The sequence below is a fragment of the Echiichthys vipera genome, assembly GCF_963691815.1.
Source record: "Echiichthys vipera genome assembly, chromosome: 5".
Lineage (NCBI taxonomy): Eukaryota > Metazoa > Chordata > Actinopteri > Perciformes > Trachinidae > Echiichthys > Echiichthys vipera.
The window spans coordinates 33,294,640-33,315,721 of NC_139830.1; the positions used below are offsets into that span (position 1 = coordinate 33,294,640).

The following is a 21,082-nucleotide window of genomic DNA, read 5'->3' on the forward strand; positions in this document are numbered from 1 at the left end:
GCAAACTCATGCTTCTGATAAAGTTAATGTATTATAGAAAGGTCCAGAACAACTACTAGAAATTTTGAGCGATTATGAGATTGACTGTGAGATAACGTGGTCAGTTTCCAAGCGCAAAATAATTGTCTCAGTGGAGAGTTTGTGTCATACTATCTTAAAGCTTTTTAGGAGATTTTCTATTCTAAACTTTGAGTTCTTTTTAAATGTTGACATAAATCATTGGATTGCCAGTCTTGGTTTCAGAATTCAAAATCAGTTGAACCCATTGGAAATACAATTGCTCAGAAGTTCAAAAGTCTCCAGTCGACTGTCCAAACTGAGATTGTATTTGTTTAGCATTTCCACACCAGGAAATTGTCGTTCATATAAAGGGAGCTTGTAAAACCTTGCACCAGTCGGAAATGTGATGACGTTCCTTACTTGTAAATTAATTTATTTGCCTGCTTTTTAATTCCTTTTCAGGCTTCCATCTATGCTTTCCTCAGCCACATGAAAACTTGTGGTTTTAATCCCCTGGTTTAGTTCAAGTTCATAAAGAGATGTGTACAGCAATGATGTGAAAATTAAAATAACAGATGTCACCACGTTTCATCGAGCAGGAAGTACACAGACTAAATTGATGATAATGGCACAAAAATAAGACATCCGCCATCCATAATGGTCCTTAATGACCATTGTAAACAGCAGCATATCTAAAATTAAGACTTACACATGGTTGTAAAAGTGCTATTAAACATTGTGTTGTTAGGGTATCGTCCAAATCTGCTATTGAGCACTATGACAAAAAAACAGCCAGGTTTTACTGTAGGGCCAATCTAAAGGGAGATGGATTCAGCGAGTGTGCCCTCTGGTTAATTTACAGTGCAGCAATTTAGGATTAAAATACCAATACAAAACCTTTTTAGCAAAACTAGCAATGGGGCTCTATGTATGACAATGTCGGCAATTGGTTGTTCCATCATTTTAGTTCAGTTTGAGTATGTCAACAATTTACAATGATTTGTAAAGTAAACAGAGGAGTGGGGACATTTTCATCCCCGGGACAATCTTTATCGCGTATTAGGGATGAGCGAGTACAGCATTATCTGTATCTGTATCTGTATCCGTTTACCATATGAATTATCCGTATCCGTACTCGGAGTGGGGCCTAACATGGAAGTGGGCAGGAGTTAACCCAGAAGTGGGCCGAGTTGTCTTGAAATGGCCAGGGCTTTAACCAGTATGTCATTTTAATCATGCAATTGTTATGGTTGATCAGAAATAGTTCTATTGGTTGCTGAAAACTTTTTCCAGGACAGCATCAGCATTGAGCTTCAGATCAATGGTTTTGATCACGACAGCAAACAAACTATTTACACAAGTTTACAACAAGGAATACAACACATGAATGTAATAAACAACAGTTTTCATACTCAACATAACTTTCTTTTTTTAACTTTTCATTTTTTTAATGATCAGTGTGATTATTTTTAATTTTTTTTTTGTTATTTCCACATCAGGTGTGTGTGAGAGAGAGAGAGTGGGTCTGAGAGAGTGGGTCTGTGAGTGTGTGTGCGTGTGCGTGTGCGTGTGCGTGTGTGTGTGTGTGTGTGTGTGTTTTGACAGCTGACAATTAAAAAAACAAAAAAACAACTCAGACGACCGGTAGGGAGAGGGAGTGTGTGTGTGCGGCTTAATTAATTGGTAATATTTATACCACTATTTCCTTTATTTTTTTTTTGGAATACAGCAGGAAAGTGTCAGACAATTCAAAAAAGAAAAAGAAAACAAATCTCTGAAAGGCAGAGACGCAACTTGAGTCCCATTCTACCAAGCAGCCGACTGAACGAACCCACGTTTACAGAACTCTGCTGTGTACAAACCAAAGTTAAAGGAAAAGACCCGCAAATCTGAGTGAGGTAGAGACAGAGCGGGGGTATGTGTGTGTGTGTGTGTGTGTGTGTGTGTGTGTGTGTGTGTGTGTGTGTGTGTGTGTGTGTGTGTGTGTGTGTGTGTGTGTGTGTGTGTGTGTGTGTGTGTGTGTGTGTGTGTGTGTGTGTGTGTGTGTGTGTGTGTGTGTGTGTGTGTGTGTGTGTGTGTGTGTGTGTGTGAGAGAGACCCGGCTCATGGGGAAAAGGGAAGCAACATAACCCAGAATGTTTTTGGTAAAATAGCAACTTATTTATTTGCAGAATAAAAAAAAGAACAGGCAAAAGGGCATGTTGGATGCTGCTCAAATCAAAGAAATAAATATAACTTAAAAAGGTTTCTCCAAACTGAGAGATAACTATTAGCCACTTCCAAAAAGAATTACTCAATGTCAACAATAAACAGAAAATACAATATATCAGCACCCTCTCAAACCTAGTGTCTCTAACATCAAAATGCTACAGGTGTCATGTTGTTATCAGTAAACCCCACTAAAACCTTGCCCAATTTCCTTACCGCAATTTTAGAGCTAACACAAAGAAACTCAAAGAGCACTACACACACACAAACACACACCAGGCCAGTTGGTCAAAGTCAAAGGGCCAAAATCACAGTGAGGGCAACTATTTAAGCAGAGGGACGGTCTGGAAGGTGGTAGGTGGTTGGAGATTGCCAGACGCCGCACCAATCAAATCAACAGCAGAACCAGGAAGTAGGGGGGTAGGTGGTTGGAGGAGATTGCCAGATGCCGCACCAATCAAATCACAGGCAGAACCAGGAAGTAGGCAGGTCTCGTGCCAGCCAATCCTCGGCAATGGATCCCACATCCTGCTTAGCATAGATGCACAACACAGATACACAGATACTGGAGGAGGCCGTAACAGTGTGTGTGTGTGTGTGTAGTGGAGGGGAACTCAGCAGCAGAGCGGTGCTGTGACAAACATATCACAGATGCAGACACAGTCTGCTAATGAGGATTTTCATTCAATCCGAGCACAGATATTGACGCGTATTACTTGGATTATACTCGGAAACTCGTCTCATCTCTATCACATATGTTGCTCATCACAGCCACTCATCTACGTGTATTAGATTGAAATTACAATGTTGAGCTCCTCTTTAAGAGATTCACAGTTTTTTTGTGTGTAGCTGAGTGAGCGATTTTCAACATGTCTTCAACAGGCACCTAGCTGACATTTTTATTAAATGAATTGGCGTGAAATTCGTACGGATATTAATGGTAGCAAGACGATGAATTTGAATGATTTCTACTTAGTAATTTAGTAATAGCATATTTGTCTTGCTCACCGGATGTACAGTGCTTTATGTCGGGCCTCAATCACCACAATCTGCTTTTGTAAGGGTACCTGAGATTGGTTTAATGAAATACAAACAAGCCAGAGCATTTTTCCCCCGTCTGAGAATGATCATCTGGTGCCAACCATACTCCTACTCTATGGTCCGGCAATGCAAGCCTACCAGGAGATCAACGCTTTTAAGTAAAATGTCTCCACATCTTCATTGAATTGGCACCACATGTTTTTTTTTAGATGGCCATGGTTCTCTGAGGATTCATCCTTATGACTTCGGTGATCCCCGGACTTTTCACGTAGTGCCACCAATAAAGGGAAATATTTTGACAATTATCAGATAGATTGCCATTAGATTAAGTAGAGACATTTATTTTCCCCTTTTGCAAAATTGTATTTCCTCAGCTGTACTTTGTGTTAAGTGCTAATTAGCAAATGTTATCATGCTAACACAGGAAACTAAGATTTTAAGTATGGTAGGCATTGTCTGCCAGCCATCGACATAACATTGTAACTGAGAGGATGATAGCAATCATGAGCTAAATCATTAGCATTTAGCTCAAAGCATTGCTGTGCCTAAGGCCAGCCTCACAGAGCTACTAGCATCACTTAATCGTGTCTGTTTAACAAAAGAAGCCAAACTTCTCAAGTAAACTATTTTTTTTTAGCAGCTGTAAAAGAAATATGCCTTCATGTTGTTGAGTTTTATTTTTTCTCCCCAATGAATGGTGCTGTTTTTATGACATTGCATCTTGCAACAACTATTTAACTTAATGAAAGTAGAGTGTGTTTTTGACTCTTTGACCTTGTTCCATTACCATTTTGTGTATTGTGTATCTGGCAGGGCCACTCCATTTTCTCCTTAATTTCTGGAGTAGCGTCTTGTCCTATCAGAGAAAGTAAATGAGCCAAGCCTCCTTTCCTCCATCTCCCTCATTTTGTATCATTTCAGACCCAAGGGCCAGTTTGAGTTATAGTAATTGACATATTGATCTAATAGGGCCATCATAATAGGCCTGTTACTGAGCTGGGGAATGGTGCTCGGCGTCACCTTAACATGTGCAAGGACTGACATCCCGCCATGATCCATAATGATAATTGTGATTTAGCCTTGCTTTCAACCTACGCCCGAACGTCCCCGGCATTAGGAAATCTTATTACATCTGACCCTGCGTTGCCTCCATTAGAAGTGGGTCATTTGTTAAAATACTGCAAAAGCAAAACAATTGAACCCTGTGCCATTTTGATTCTATAATAGCAGGTTATCATGGTCCCTTTGAATCAATTCCACAGGCTGCTTTTTCGGGATAGAGCTTTGAATTAGATTGATTGGACACTGATAATGCTGAAATCGATGATATAGCCGCCTGAAAGTAAGTTATCGTTGGGTGAAATATTTGTATTAATCTTGATGGCTGTGCTCTTGATTGTTAATGGTAGCAGTGTGATGACCTTTGAAATGTTGACTGAGACATTAACCATGAGGGGGGAAAAATAAATCAGAGATTGTTTGAAACTTTTTTTTTGTGGCACGTCTTTTATCTTCTCAAGTGAGCATTCACTGGGAGTGGAGGAAGGAACACATTTATACTAGCATCCAAGCAGTGTCACTCAGTTATACACACACACACACACACACACACACACACACATACACATGAAGAGTACACATGCAGTTCCTGGACCTAGGTTTAGCAATCTGATGGCTCACTTGGCACCTTCACTGTCCAGCCTCGGGCTTGGGAGACATTAAATAACCACACTAGTGTATCTGTACTCCATCTTTTATTGAATGTTGTTGCAGCAGTTATTTCATCTTTGATCTCCTGCCTTTGTTTGTGTTAAAAATAAATTGTGTGTCAAAGTCCTGCCTCTGGTGTTAACCAACATGTGTGTTAGCATTGCGGGGTATCGGCTTTATCACTGGGTGATGAAGTCTTGGTACAAATAGGTGTACACACGCATACAAGCCAAAGAGGTAGGTGCTGAGCACATTGCACCTAGGTAGTGACGTTTCATCAAAACACAGCTTTTCTTCAGAAACGTGTGAACAATGCACAACTCCATCTTAAGTATGCATGTGATATAATAACATGATGTGATCATGTTTAGCTAAGGTTTCTGCTGTGACATGACATATATTTGTTTTTTAAGATATTTTTTTGGGCAGTTTTTCAAGCCTTTATTATATAGGACAGAATGGGGTAAGAGAGAGGGGGAGACATTCAGCAACGGGCCGCAGGTCCGAGTCGGACCCGCGGCCGCTTCCTCAAGGACTTGGTCTAACCACTGTGCAACCGGCTGGCGCATGACATGCATTTTAATTACATTTTATAGACAACTTCTGTATTACCAACCACTTAAATACATAAGCATAAACACTGAAAATCTGAATTAGAAAACAAAGTATAAATACTTGATTTACTCTAAAAAACTTTTATTTATTATTGTTCATAATCTGATAGAATATCAGCTGTGGCTATACCACTGCTGTACTAGCATGTTTGGAAATGTCCTGGAATATTATTTTCTAAAATGAGTAGGCACCCTGTTAAAGTATAAGGTACAGTGACTTAATGATGGTATAAATTGATAATGGTCCCAGTCTCATGTCAAATGTCAAATCTCTGACGATTTCCACAGTCTGACTAATGTGTGATTCCCCCGAATCTTCAAATTCACTCTTACCTGGACATGCCCCCTATGTGACAACAGACTTCTATCAAATAGAAATCAAGCTGGTAGTGTTGGGAGTTTGATTTAATTAATAGAAATTCATTATGCATAGAACCGTAGACTTGGAGTTGGAATTTCTTTAAAGTGTCTTTATCCTCCCTGAGGTTTTACTAATAGTAAATTGAGGATTTCATAAATTATTCAGAGGCTGACTCAATGCATTTCTTTTTCTGTTTTCAGGACAAGCCCTCCCTACTGTTGCGCTGATCTGTATTCTCTACGGACAGGGGAAATGGTCAAATCAATTCAGTTCAAGACACCCATCTATGATCTCCACTGCAACAAACAGTATGTCTAATCTAAAACAAAAAACCTCAAAACCCTCATTTTATGATATGCATATTCATTTTTCATTCTATTTTTCAAGTATTCTTGTTGTGAGCCTACAAGAGAAGATTGCAGCATTTGACAGCTGCACCTTCACTAAGAAGTTCTTTGTTACAAGTAAGTACATTTTTTAAGACTTACAGAGTTGTTTGTTTTAGTGTACTATATAAACGTTTTTTCTACAAGCCACAGTTCAGGAGCACCCTAGTTAAAAAGTAAGAAGATCGTTTATGTTCCAGTATGATACCTCTTGAAGCTATTTTCAGTGGCTTTTTCTATTTTTTTGTGGCATCTGTAGATTGTCCTCTACAGAGGTTTCCAAACCCCAGTGTTCTTTATTGTATTCATTAGTGAAACAAACAGCCATAATCATGTAAAATGTTTCTTCTTTCAACCCATCAACCATAACAACATGATCAGTGACTCAGTTTGACTTGGTTATATTACAACTAAACAGTGTAATAAAATGTAGTTTAGTGTGTTGTGGTTCTCTCAAGCTTTGCATTGCAACCAAACTGCTTTTATCAAAACATGATGTGAGGCCCTCCATTTGAAGCTCAACACAGAGAAAATGTTTACAACATAGCTCTTGCGTCCTCTTGGCTGTACCTGCCATGTCTGCTCAAGGAGGCTGTGAAAGAAAGACCAGACTGTATTACAAGGCCATTGCTCTCCACTTTAGTCATTGACTGGAGTAAACTGACCTTACTGGCTGGCTTTAATGTGTCTCCTCTTTGTCTGCCTGCCTTCCCTATCAGTGTCTGAGCCACAGTAAACCAAACATGCTCAATAGTTATTAATTGTTTCTGAATGCAGGGGCCTCCTCTTCATAACGTTGTTTGGTCTGTAAAAGCAGTATACAAGGGGTCCTGTGAGTGTGAGTGTGTGTGTGTGTGTGTGTGTGTGTGTGTGTGTGTGTGTGTGTGTGTGTGTGTGTGTGTGTGTGTGTGTGTGTGTGTGTGTGTGTGTGTGTGTGTGTGTGTGTGTGTGTGTGTGTGTGTGTGTGTGTGTGTGTGTGTGTGTGTGTGTGTGTGTGTGTGTGTGTGTGTGTGTGTGTGTGTGCGTGCATGCATGCATGCGTGTGCGCGTGCGTGTGCGTGTCTTTGATCACGGCAAATGTGGTCCTGGAGACCCCTACTGTAGCGGGAACTACCACAGGCAACCTTGAGTACTTTTCCAAGTGTTTTCTGTCTGTTGTTGTCACAGTAGCTAGTAACATTGCAAGTGTGTTAATAGAGATCAAGGCTAGGGATGCACGATGAGAGGAACACATCTTATTGCGATTACAATATTTTGACTGATGTTACAGTTACGATATGATTCAAAGTGTTAGGGAATGATCATTTTATTCTTTTAATTTTCATTTAAATATCAAAATGATCATGGTGTGATTTGTGGGGATCTGTACCAAAGATTTTTTTTCCCAAGTCAGGGGCTCGCATTATGTGATTTAATTTGTGTATTTGGTATAATTTGAATGAGTATTTCAGAGCCTTATTTATTTATTTTTGTGTAAATTAATGTTTGGAGCACTATAACTCCCCCCACGCATCCCAGTGAGATGGCACAGTGGCTGCAGCCAGTTGTCCTCTTCAAGCTGCGTTCAGACCGGATGCGATGCGATTTTATACAGAGTCAATGTATAGACGCGATTACAAGGCGATGGACAATATGTCGATTCCTTCATCTCACAAGTTGAAACTTTTCTTTTTTTATTTGATTGTTCTGTATTTGTTTTTATAATTTGAATATTTTTGTATTGTTTTGATATTTTTTGTGTTGTATTGTAATATTCAAATGTTTTTGGGTGTGGGTTTTCATACAAACCCATACATGCAAAACAAACTTTTCAGGCGATTCATCTGGCACTGTGGTGTGACAGCCAATCAGCAATTCATTTCAAGCTTGGGATCTATCTACCTACCTACCTACCTACCTACCTACCTACCTACCTACCTATCTATCTATCTATCTAAAAAAACATATAATAAAAATATACACAGAAAGTGCAAAAATTTCATTTCAAGCTTGGGATCTATCTATCTATGAGGTAGGGGGTATAGCTCAGTGGTAGAGCATTTGACGGCATGAGAACCATCATTGGATTTCAGAAGACTGGTTGGACGGTGTTGGAGGACTGTGTTGACCAGGCCAATGAACTGAACCTATTTATCAATAGGTTTGATACTGCGGCCCATCCCCCATATGACTCTGCTGCTGGCTGCCTTTCAACGACTGCCACTTTACCTCCCCCTACTCCTCCTCCTTACAGACCCTTTGTCTGCCCCTCACCACCTCAGCCCTCCCCCGACGGACACCTCTACATTTTCGTCGGACCTGGTAAGAAGACAGCTGACAAGACTCAACTCTGGCAAAGCTGCAGGCCCCGAAGGCGTATTTCCCAGGCTGCTTAAAACCTTTGCCCCCCAGCTGTGTGAAATACTGAGTCAAGTCTTCAACCTGAGCCTGCACCTCCAGAGGGTCCCTGTGCCTAGGAAGACGTCCTGCCTCATGCTTGTGCCAAAGACTCCCAGTGGCCCTCAGGACTACAAACCGGTGGCCCTGACGTCCCACATCATGAAGACCATGGAGAGACTCGTCCTATGGTCAGGCCCTTCACTGATCCACTACAGTTCGCTTACCAGCCCCGCCTTAGAGTTGAGGACTGCATCACCTACCTGCTGAACAGAGGCTACAGTTATCTGTACAAGCCTGCGAGCACTGTGAGAGTCATGTTCTTTGACTTTTCCAGTGCATTCAACACCATCCGTCCGGCTCTACTGGGTAAGAAGATGGCTGTGATGCAGGTGGAGGCCCCCATCGTGTCCTGGATTGTGGATTACCTGATGGGCAGACCACAATATGTATACCTACAGAACTGTGTGTCTGACAGAGTGGTCAGCAACCCTGGGGCCCCACAGGGGACTGTCCTCTCTCCCTTCTCTACACCCTCTTCACCTCAGACTTCAACTATTGCACTGAGTCCTGCCACCTTCAGAAGTTTTCTGATGACTCAGCAATAGTTGGCTGCAGTGGAAAGGGGAATGAAAGTGAATACAGGACTGTTGTGGACAACGTTGTCACTTGGAGTGAGCTGAATCATCTGCAGCTCAACGTGACTAAAACAAAGGAGCTCGTTGTGGATCTGAGGAGGGTGAAAACACCTGTGACCCCTGTCTCCATCCAGGGGGTCCCTGTGGACACTGTAGAGGAGTACAAGTACCTGGGGGTGTACTTCAATAATAAGTTGAACTGGACTAGAAACGCAGAGGCTGTCTACAAAAAGGGCCAAGGTCGACTCTTTTTCCTGAGGAGGCTGAGATCCTTTAACATCTGCCGGACGATGCTGAGGATGTTTTTTGAGTCTGTTTCGGCCAGAGCGATCTTCTTCACTGTTACATGCTGGGGCAGTGGGCTGGAGGTCGCAGACACCAACAGACTGAACAAACTGATCAGGAGGGCCACTGCTGTGGTGGGGGAGGGGCTGGACACCCTGACGACCGTGGCATAGAGGAGGATGCTGTCTAGCCTCCGGTCTATCCTGGACAATGTCTCACATCCTCTCTTTGACACACTGGCCTGGCAGAGGAGCACCTTCAGCAGAAGACTCCTTACTAGTTCCCACCACCAAATTGTTAATTTTGTTTTTCTTTTGCGTACATGCAGTGATCCTGGCAAAACATGACGACCTATTCGTGATCAAACTCAAGCCATCCACGACCTGTCAGCCATTTGGCATAAATTTTCTTTTCTTCATTTCTCTGTCGATATCTTCATCCCCTGCCTCTTGCATCTTCTCACCCCCAGAAGTCTGTCCCAACCACCGCCGCGTTTAGTTTATCTGAACTTTTGACTTTACTGACATTAGCTAACTCCCTCCTCTTTTGTCATTTAGTTTAATCTGAACTTTTGACTTTGCTAACATTAGCTAACTCCCTCCTCTTTAGTCTTTTAGTTTAATCTGAATTTTTTACTTTACTTTACTAACGTTAGCTATCTCCCTCCTCTTTAGTCATTTAGTTTAATCTGAATTTTTGACTTTACTTTACTAACGTTAGCTAATCCCCTCCTCTTTAGTCATTTAATTTAATCTGAACTTTTGAATTTACTAATGTTAGCCAGCTCCCTCCTCATTAGTCATTTAGTTTAATTTGAATATTTGACTTGACTTTACTAATGTTAGCTAACTCCCTCCTCTTAAGTCAGTTAGTTTAATCTGAACTTTTGACTTTACTTTACTAACATTAGCTAATGCTGCCTTCACGTGCTATGATAACGATGGTCTTTTCCACTTGTGAATTGGTAATTACAAGTGCGTTGTTTTCAAGTGCATTTGTTTGTTTGTTTTCAAGTAACGAGGATGCTGATTGGAAATGGAATGTAAAAGTATACATTTAATTAAGGACATATATTTTATTAAGGACAAAGTAAAGTACAGATATGTAGAAATTATACGTAAGTACAGTAACAAAGTTACAACACTGATCAATATGCAGACCCCTGGTCCAGTCAAAATTTACCATGAACCAGCCGATAGCCCTATTCTCTTCTTCTGCACAGCTTTTCCACACCGCTGAGTGGAGTCTGCTCCACTCTTGTAAAAGGTAAAAGGTCAACGTGAGACTCTGCTGTGGTTTCTTTTGAGGAAGAGCAACACAACCGACGCAGTAAACATCGGTAAACTCAGGTCAGCCTGTGAATGTTCTCATTCGTCCAGGTCATCGTTATCCTCAAAGCAATTTCAGTCAAAAACAACTGGACTGGAAACTCAGGTCATCACAGCATTTGTAGCCCATTTTATTGATCAGGACCTATGGCTTTTCTGTCAAAATGTTTGTTCAGGCAGTAGACTAAATCTTTTTTGTTTACCTGTGTCTGTTGGAAAAGTAATAAACACAATGACATGTTATTCTATTTTCTTCCCATGCCATAATGTAAAGTAACAAAAATGCTTGGGATTCCCTGGTCTTTTATGAAAAAGAGCCCCTTTTATAGAATTCTCTTTTTTAATGTATTTAATTACGTATCTAGATACGTATCGGACCTTCTCGAAAGGGAGAGATGCACGCCCCTAGCACAAGTACATGTTGCAATTTCAATAAAACTGCTATTGTTGTACAGCCCAAGTATTCTATACGAAATATCAGACTAAAAGGCTCAGCTAGCTCACACAGGTCTTTCAGGATTCAGCCTTCCAAAGCCAGAACCCTGTCTTCTTTTCATTTGATTTCACTCATCATGTCTGTTTCCTCTCCCCCTACTCTACACCCAGGAAGTCAAACACTGTCTCCGTCTCATCTGCTCACTGAGCACTAAATTTTCGTCAAGAGCCATTTTCCCCACACTTACACGGAGTAACATTAGCTGTGTGTGTAATGAGATTTAAAGAAGTTAATGACTATATGAATCATTACTCAAGTCTGTTTACGAGCATGTTTGCTTGTTTTCGGTGGATTCTGTCTTACAGCAGAAGTGATAGATGCCCCTGTAGTTTGTGCTCAGGTTTTTGGTGTTAAAGCAGTCATGCTCTTGTTTACTTTCACATCTGTTTAAGTGGGAAGGGGGAAATATGTTCTTATAATGTTGGAGACATTTATCTGTTTGTGAAGGCGCAGCTTTGTTTGTCATTAGGATTATTAGTTTCTATTTTTGTATCTGCTGACAGCACACTGTGTGTGTGTGTGTGTGTGTGTGTGTGTGTGTGTGTGTGTGTGTGTGTGTGTGTGTGTGTGTGTGTGTGTGTGTGTGTGTGTGTGTGTGTGTGTGTGTGTGTGTGTGTGTGTGTGTGTGTGTGTGTGTGTGTGTGTGTGTGTGTGTGTGTGTGTGTGTGTGTGAACCCACTGGGATTATTGTGTTAGTCAATCAGCAGAGGAGCCATCCTCAATTTATTGGGTACCACAGTCTCCATTAGGTCATACTGTGCACACACACACAGGACTACAGACACGTCACCCTCATTAGACTCCCACTTATCTTCCCCAACAAGAGGCTCCCCACAAACGCATTAATGGTTTTCGATAGTTACAGATACTTCACAGAGAATGCTCATGAAATGTGTTCCTGTTTGTACGTGCAAACCTCTGATCATGTAGTTATTTACCAAAATGATTATTTCTATTTTAATTATCATTGGTGCCCTTGTTAGTATGACCATCTTTGTGTCTTTTCAGGCTGCTATCCCTGCCCCGGCCCCAGCCTAAATCCTATAGCTCTCGGAAGCCGCTGGCTTGCCTACGCTGAGAACAAGGTTGTTCGTCACACACACGCACACACAGAGTCATCTACTGCAGGAGTGCCTAATCAAAAAAGCCATATATTTACAATCCCAAAAAATATTTGATCTGCCTCTTTAATCTGTCTGGATAAACAAGTCATTCCAAGAAGAGTCCATGAGAGATAACAACATTTTCAAAAAAAGACAACAGACACATAGGAGTTTTCTGTTCTCTTCTGTGTAATGAGATTGTTAAGTACTTACAAAAACCAGAATGTTTTATTGTGCACTCTGCAATACATTTAATATGTAATAGTGTTTTGATGCTGCCCCACTCAAGTAATTGACAGATGGGGCCACTGTTTGTGTGACTGCCTAAGGATTTCCAGAAATGACAAAATCTAGTTTTTTGAACAGTACAAGTAATACTGGGATAGAGCCATTTAAGTGATATTGTATTTGAAATTAAATCAGTGCAGATTGGCTGTTTGGTTGTGTAATGTTGCAAAGCAAAACCAGTTTCCTCTAAAGAGTGAAGAGGATGGGCTTTTTTCTGAGTTAATTCCCCCATTGTTTTCTTTTCATACATCATCTGAAGACTTACACTTCTGTCTTTTTTTATCTGTTAATCTTTGTGTTTTTGCAGTTAATCAGAAGTCACCAGTCTCGTGGAGGAGCTTGCGGTGACAATGCACAGTCCTATACAGCTACAGTGATAAATGCTGCTAAAGTAAGAGACGATACATACATACATTAACCTGTTTCTCTTGAACTGCTACCTCTCTACATTACAGCTCTACTATCCTATATTTTTTATAATATATTTTATTTTATTAAGTTGTATCCTATTGTATGTAGTTTATCCTATTTTACACATATTTATTTATTTACTTAAAGTGCACTTTTTAATGTGTATTTGTTAGATTCTCATTTTTGTGATTTTTGTTTCATAGATATTGTTTAAGCATTGTTTGGGAGAGCCTGATAACAAAGAATGGCCGACCTCCTCGCTAGAATCATTTTTACTGGCTTTCAAAGCAAATGTAAATTTGGGAATCATGATGAGATAAAATGCAGCACAACCTATGACACAAACATTTTAAAATAATAATAATAATAATTAGGGATGCACCGATTGTTAAATTCTGGGCAGATACTTATAACAATTTAGCTAATAGCCAGTACTGATTTTTTTTGTTGTTGTTATTTATTCCTCCTTATATGCATTTTAAAGTTATCACCCCTTCTTCACACTATCTTTAAATGAGCACACATTCAATCACACAAAACTATCAAACAGCATTTAATATATTCTTCTTTCACATGAAAAAGAACTGCTTCAAAAGCTCTTTTAGCTGCTAAACACATTACCTACTCAATGACAATCATTTAACATACACAGCCCAACAAAAATATTTTGTGAAGCATTAAGGAAATGTAAAGCCTTTACTAGCAAAATAAAATAAATTATCTTGGGAGTGTAACACTGCTTTTATTGAGTTGAAATCTTTGTCAATTCACCTCTTTGAGGCTCAGCGTACTCAGAGAGCTAGCATCAACACACACACACACACACACACACACACACACACACACACACACACACACACACACACACACACACACACACACACACACACACACACACACACACACACACACAGTAACATTAGCTGATGAATGTGTGTGGCCACACGTAGATTTCAGGGGATAGAGTGTAGGCTTCAAAACCTAATAATAATAATAATAGTTATAACTTTAAGAAAGGAAATAATGTGCCAAAAAATTAGCGGAAAAACAGGCAATCAATGTAAAATAAAATGGGGTCAGAATACTATGCTGAAGTAAAGTAGAATACATAGAATGCATAACTTAGCAAGGCAAATCTCACCGAATAATAATAAAAAAATGAAGTTAATATATTAAAATCAGTGTCCATATTTACGACATTGGTGAAGATAATAATTTTTTAAGACAAAACTCAGAAAGTGACATTTAATCCTAGAGAGGCTACTAAAAAACCTTCAGTATACTACTTTTTTACTAGTTTTCCATCTTCATTGACACCTAGTAACATCTCTCCACAGAATTACTGAATCTAAACTAGATTGCTTTAATCTTAAAAGTTTGAAAATTAGTTATTGTGTTCAGACTGTGGCTATAATTGGTCTAAAAGTAATTTGGTCACATAATACAGTACTGCCAGCTCTGCCTACACCATCTATAAATGTGCCGACATTAGATCCACCTGGCCCGCCTGGCTGACTGGGGCTGACTATATGAGACACTTCATCAACCTGTCTGTCTGTTTTTCCCACTGTTTCCCTCAATTGGTCTTGTTTCACTCATCTCAAAATGGAGTGACTCTTAGATTGCTCTTTAACAGCCAACAGCCCCTTTGATCCAGGGGAAATTAAATCCTGGTCTGATATAACTGCTTGCCAACATATGCTAATTAGCTAGCTTCTCATATGTTTCTAGTCTGTTTCTCCATCACCCAGAGGAAGGCCTAATTGAATTACAAAGAGCAAGTGTATCCCTTTCCCTTTGCTTAATGAGTGCGAATAGCTAGTGTGAGAGAAGTCTCATTAACAGGCTAACAGTGGTACATCAAAAAGAGCACTGCGTTGCTAACAGGTTAGCGGGTGGTAGGGGGGTGAACAATGGCTGGGGTTATTGATATGCAGACAGGCAGTCTGCTTGCCCACCCTCTCCTCATTTAGAACCATATATCTCAATATGGATGACAAGGTATCTCCTTCTGGGTTGTGCGCGACCCGCTGGCTCTTAGTGCTGATGTCCAGGAGACTTGGAGGAGGGGGGGGGGTGGGGGGGGGGGGCATTACAGTATAATGGCTTTTGTTTATAAGACGGATAAGAGAGAGTGCACTTGCTCTGTCCACTTGGCATCCTTTTGACTCTCTTATGGTAAACTTGTGTATTGCATCAGTCCTGTTGCCTATCACTTCTGGGTGTATGGTTGAAAAAGAACTTTCACATAAATTGGGTTTTAATTTTTTTAGATAGCGACATCAGACCGTGTGTGCGTGTGTGTGTGTGTGTGAGTGTTAGAGAGAGAGAGAGTGTTCATGTGTCTCTGTCAGCTACCAGACAAGACCCCCCCCCCCCCCCCCCCCCCCAATCCCAACAGGCAGACCAATAGCCCTTGTTTGGACTTCCTTTAAGAACTCCACAACTGCAGTGATTAGAAAACACATTACTGTTGATCAATTTGGAGTCAAACCCCTCACTTAATAATTGATGGCTCTTCTGGCATTTTACACACACACACACACACACACACACACACACACACACACACACACACACACACACACACACACACACAAAGGTGTACGTGTGCACACACAGCAGACACTGTTAGTGTGCCTGGCCAAGTGGCAAAGAGAGACAGTGGGTGATCCTCAGACCCAACAAACGCAAGGCGCCACGCTGTATTGACAGGGCCGCCTAGTCTGAATGCCTGATTAGGCTCTCTGGGGCCCCTTTGGCGCTTACGTACACACACACACACAGAGACACACAGTCACACGCATTGGACTCCATTAGACAAAGACAGTGTAGTAGGTGAGATAGACTCCACTTTAGCAGCACTATCCATTTCCCTCAGAGGTGTGTTTGAGCCAGACACCCTGGCTGGGCCTTAAGTGGACACAGAGGAGCTTCACCCCCACACACACACACACACACACACACACACACACACGCACACACGCACACACTGTTGTCTCCTACAACTACAGTGCTACAAGTCATCAGCACTACAAGTTATCAGCAGGCATCGAGTGAACATGGTGCATGCGCGTATGCGCTCACACACACACACACACACACACACACAGGCACGGTATTCCACATGCACTTAGCAACTCCATTTCTCATTTTCATTACCTGCAAAGGCTTCAAAATAAGTCATCTACAGTATATTACATATGTTCAGAATATATTGGTTATATACAGTATAACATCAGGTATTAGATTATTAAGCACTGATATTATCTGTTTTCTTTGGTCTTCAAGACCTTAAAGACAGGCCTGACAATGGTGGGTAAAGTGGTCACCCAGTTGGCAGGAACACTACCAGCAGGCACTCCAGATGAGGAGGGCACACCTCACAGTGCCAGCCGTCGCAGCCCCCACAACCCTGGTGTGGTCACCATCATTGACACACAAAATGTTGCCGAAGGACAGGTCAGTCAATATTTTCTGCTTTTGCTTAGTTTTGTTATTGATTTAATATAATTCATGATTCTATTTTAAAAAAGTGACATTGAAAAGTCATGGAATTTCAGAAATCAAGGCAACAGCGCATAGAGATATCAGTCAGGATACAGCGATTCATATTATATGAGTGTTATGCACAATACAGCAGTATGCACACATTTAACTACACTACAGCTAACCCTACACATTCATTTCTGTAATACTTGAGTGTGGGTTTTATCGGCAAATTAGAGCACATATTGACTGTGCCAGAAGGGGTAAAAACACCTCAAAAACAGCCCCAGAGTGGAATCTCTATCTGCATTCGGGAAAAAAACGGCGATGTGGCCATCTTGTTGCAATCAAAGTATGTAAAACCATGTGGTATGCCCCCGTGGTGCAAGAATTAAGGAAATGGTCTGGCCAATCAGAGGCCTCCCTACAGTCTACACTACATAATGCAGTTTGGAAAATCCAGAGATTCCAGGACATTGCTGTCAAAGTCACCAAAGACTACAGAAGCAACTGTACCCAAAACTACAGTTAAAAAAATCCACAACCATGAACTGTGGATTACCAGAACCTTCCAGGATACCAAAAACATACACTGCAGCCTCCAAATTCAGACTGCAGTCTGGAAACATGGACAATTATAAAGCAGCATCCCACAATGTGTGAAGAGCAGTAAAGGAGACAAAAAGGGACTACAGAAAGAAAGTGGAACTACAATTCCAGGAGGGCAATCCCAGAATCACGTTGCAAGGTCTAAGAACTATGATAGAAGAAAACTGTCAATGAAAAACATAATCTGCCTGCCTGTCTGAATGACTACTGCCCATTGGCACTTACCTCTGGTCAAGTATTACGTCGGCTCCCTACTGCCTAACACACTGGATCCACCACAACAGGCATGGCCAACCTGGTTTCATGCCACTCTTGCGTTCATATTGAATTTTGTGTTTGTGTTTTTTCTTTTTTGCAGGTGTATGCTTGAGTTCAATATTTTCATGACATTAAAATGCGCGTTTGATGCGAATTTTCCCAACATTAACTTTATATCCATCACAGTGTAATGGAAATCATCAGCTAAATCCGCACACATGTGCTTAACCACAGGAAATTCAGGAATCTCATCGCTGAGCTTGGGTTATGCATAGTTATACAGGTCCACAAGAAAAAGTATAATAATTGTACAGTGTCTGCTTTAAGGTGAACAAAAACCCAGAAAAACCCCAACATGAATCCCGCTATCCCTCTCAACAACCCAAGTCAGACACGGTCACAATAACCAACCAAGTAACCGAATAACATGAAACATAAGTGGATAGGTGAAGTTAATAAAAAAGAAAAACAAAGAGAAAAAACAAACACAACTGATAGCAAAAATATCTAAAGTCTAGTAAAATTTGTGAAATTATCGATGACATCACACTTTGGAGGCGGAGGGGCTTCATTGAGTTTCACCAGTTCCTCTGCAATTTCCACCATCCTAGCACGTTCAGCCCTACTCATTTGAGAAACATAGAATATCACTTATCCCCGAATAGTAGCTTTAAGCGCTTCTCATAGAGGGCCACTGCTGACATCAGGGGTGTCATTAAACTCTTTGTAAGAGCGGATTTAAGCCGCAACGAAAGCTTTAAACGTACTATCCGACAGTAAGTGTGAACTGAACCTCCGTGGTGAACATGGAATTGTGTCCCATGGGAAACTAATGCCAACTGTGGTAGGAGCATGGTCAGAAGTGACTATTGGGTGGTATTCACATGCATCTACAAAGTCGAGGAGATTGTTATCGAGTAAAAAGAATTCAATTCGGGAGAATGTGTGGTGTACATGGGGGAATTTTTAAACTTCCAAGGATTAGAAATTCCCAACTGTGATGCAAATGTTTTTACTGCTGATTTGGATAGTGTAATGTTTGTAGGAGAAGATCTGTCGAGGGTCACATCCTGCACCAGGTTGAAGTCCCTGTCAGCGTTTGTGATTTTTGCAAATAGCCTTGTGAAAACTGTTCATCGTCTCAGGTGGGGGCATAAACCGAAACTAAACTGAAATATGCCCAAAAACTATGACATAACAGCCATCCATGCTCTCTTAATACATGGGGTGTCAGCTTATCTGCTATGTATTTCCTGCAGAAACATCACTTCCAGGGTCTCCTTCCTTAACTAACAGTGTCTGACCCCTTAAGGGCGTACTCACACTGTCCTTCTGGCCGGGCCAAAACCGGTTTTTCAGCTAAAGACTAGTACGTTTAAGCAGTGTGAGTGCACCCGTTCCGCGCATAACTGCGGCCAGCGGGCCGTCCACGGCCCGCTTGAAAGAGGTGGGCTTTAGCGGAGCCGTTTGCACATGTACGAGCACGAGCGTGCGCACGTGTACAAGCACGAGCCCTACGGCGGTAGCGTTATGTCCGCCTGTTCGGACATGTTAATAGAAGGACGGACCATGCGCGGACAATGGCAGTGAAAGGTTCACGTTGGTGTGATGCGGAGGTGGAGTGTTTACTGCAGATTTGGTCGGATGAAAAGATTCAAAAACAGTCGACAAGACGCACAAAAACTCCGAGGTCTGTGGAAAGATTTGTAAACAAAGCCACACACACGCGATCAATGCGTGTGACGTGTTACGGCGTGATGGCGTATGGACAGCAAGAAGCATTGGCCGGCCCTGGCAGTCTGAGTACAAACGGGGCTGGGGTGCGGGGGGAGAGGGAGGGGGGACAAGTACCCTAAAGCCCGGGTCGCGGTCTGGAAGGACAGTGTGAATACGCCCTAAGTCACCACCAAGAAAGGAGAAAAAATAATAAACTGAAGATATTCCAGAGAAGACAAATACAAAACCATGTAAAATAAATTAAATTAAATCTTCATCAGATAAGACAAATAGAATGCCTGCCTGTATGAAACCCACTGTCCACCCTGTGTTAGAATGCACATGCTGTATCGATACAGGTCACCTCTGCACATCAGTCTATGATAAGTGTCAGGCTTCAGTAAAGCCCTCTGTTAAAGCACAACTACACAGTCAGCAACACACAGATATAAGGTTATCCAGATAACACGACAGCGGCTCGTCTGCGGTATAATCAACAATCCTCTGTGGTCTTCAGGTCTCTTCCTTACAGGTGGATGTTATGAAGGCTTTCGCCTCGGTGAGTGAAGAGAGCCTTTTCCTCCCTCCGTCCTTCATTGTGATGACCAGCGTGAAGAGAACAGCAGTGCGGGTCTGAAGCCCAGGTTATTAAGCTCCGACATCACCTCTCTGTATTTCTGGCGCCGCTCCACCACCTGCGGTGCATAGTCCTTGTAGATGGCAATATGGGAGCCTCTGTACTCCAGCATGCCTCTCCTGGCGCGGGCTTTGCGTATGATTTTCTCCCTCACCTGGTATCTGTGCAGCCTAGTGATGACTGCCCGTGCTCTCTGGCCTGGCCTCAGCTTCTCAGCTAGTGTGCGACGAGCCCTGTCACATTCCGGCAGGGATTCCAGGAAGCCCTCGCCAAAAACCTCCATGAGCAGCTCTGCGAAGAAGGCTGTCCACCGCCTCCCCTCCACTGCGTCAGGTAGTCCAACCACTCTGATATTACTGAGCAATCTGCGCTTGCTGCAGGACTCCGTGTCGCTGACTTTAGCCAGCAGCTTGACGTTTCTCTCTGTTAGCGTGGCACAGGAGGCCTCCAGTGTTAGCAGACGGTCCTCTTGTAAAGTTGCATTTACCTCGTGAGAGCCTATCTTCTGAGCATGGTCAGACACTGTGGCGTGGACATGGTCCAGCTTTTCTTCGAGCGTTGAAATGGTGGCTTTGAGATAGATGGAGAGGGCTTTGAACTTGAGGGAGAGGGCTGTGCGATGCTTCTTCAAGAGTTTAGTAATAGTCGCTATGTTCATCTCACCGCCTGCCTTTTCTGCAGGGCTAGCCTTCGCCCCCTGGTCTTTTACAGTCTTTCTGGTCCAATGCGTCGTCATATTTAGGTGGTGTTTCCGTCAAACAAGAAGAATATTATTTTTTGTAGTGACTTTCGGGGTCCTGAAACATGAAATTATCAAAAATTGTGGGAGCAAGACTAGACCCGTGTCTACTCCATCTCAGCCAAATTGGAAGTCATCGTTAGCTGTCTTTTAGCAGAGGGGGAAAATGTGCTAAATCTTCCTTTTGTTTATGCGTCTTGAACAGCTTCAGTTTGTTTACAAACACAAACCAGGTCAGGCAGCATGGTCTTAGTACTGTAGGAGTCCATTTCTATCATTATTATGTTGGTGTGTGACATAACAGTAAATCTGGCTGAGCAGAGGGGTGCGTGTGTTTGAGAGTGAGAGAGAGAGTGAGGAATATATAGGAATATGTGTATATATCAGTG

At 41.9% G+C, this 21,082-nt stretch overlaps 1 protein-coding gene across 2 annotated transcripts in view; it reads left to right on the forward strand.

The window, feature by feature from the left end:
• The window catches only part of bcas3 (BCAS3 microtubule associated cell migration factor), a 555,891-nt gene that overhangs the window by 85,341 nt on the left and 449,468 nt on the right, over nucleotides 1–21,082 (forward strand). For both annotated transcript variants that reach the window (XM_083914409.1, XM_083914410.1), the window contains exons 8-12: nucleotides 6,135–6,242; nucleotides 6,322–6,398; nucleotides 12,452–12,528; nucleotides 13,142–13,225; nucleotides 16,537–16,707. In XM_083914409.1, coding sequence (XP_083770535.1) covers nucleotides 6,135–6,242; nucleotides 6,322–6,398; nucleotides 12,452–12,528; nucleotides 13,142–13,225; nucleotides 16,537–16,707 — 517 coding nt within the window. The remainder of the gene's footprint in view (nucleotides 1–6,134; nucleotides 6,243–6,321; nucleotides 6,399–12,451; nucleotides 12,529–13,141; nucleotides 13,226–16,536; nucleotides 16,708–21,082) is intronic.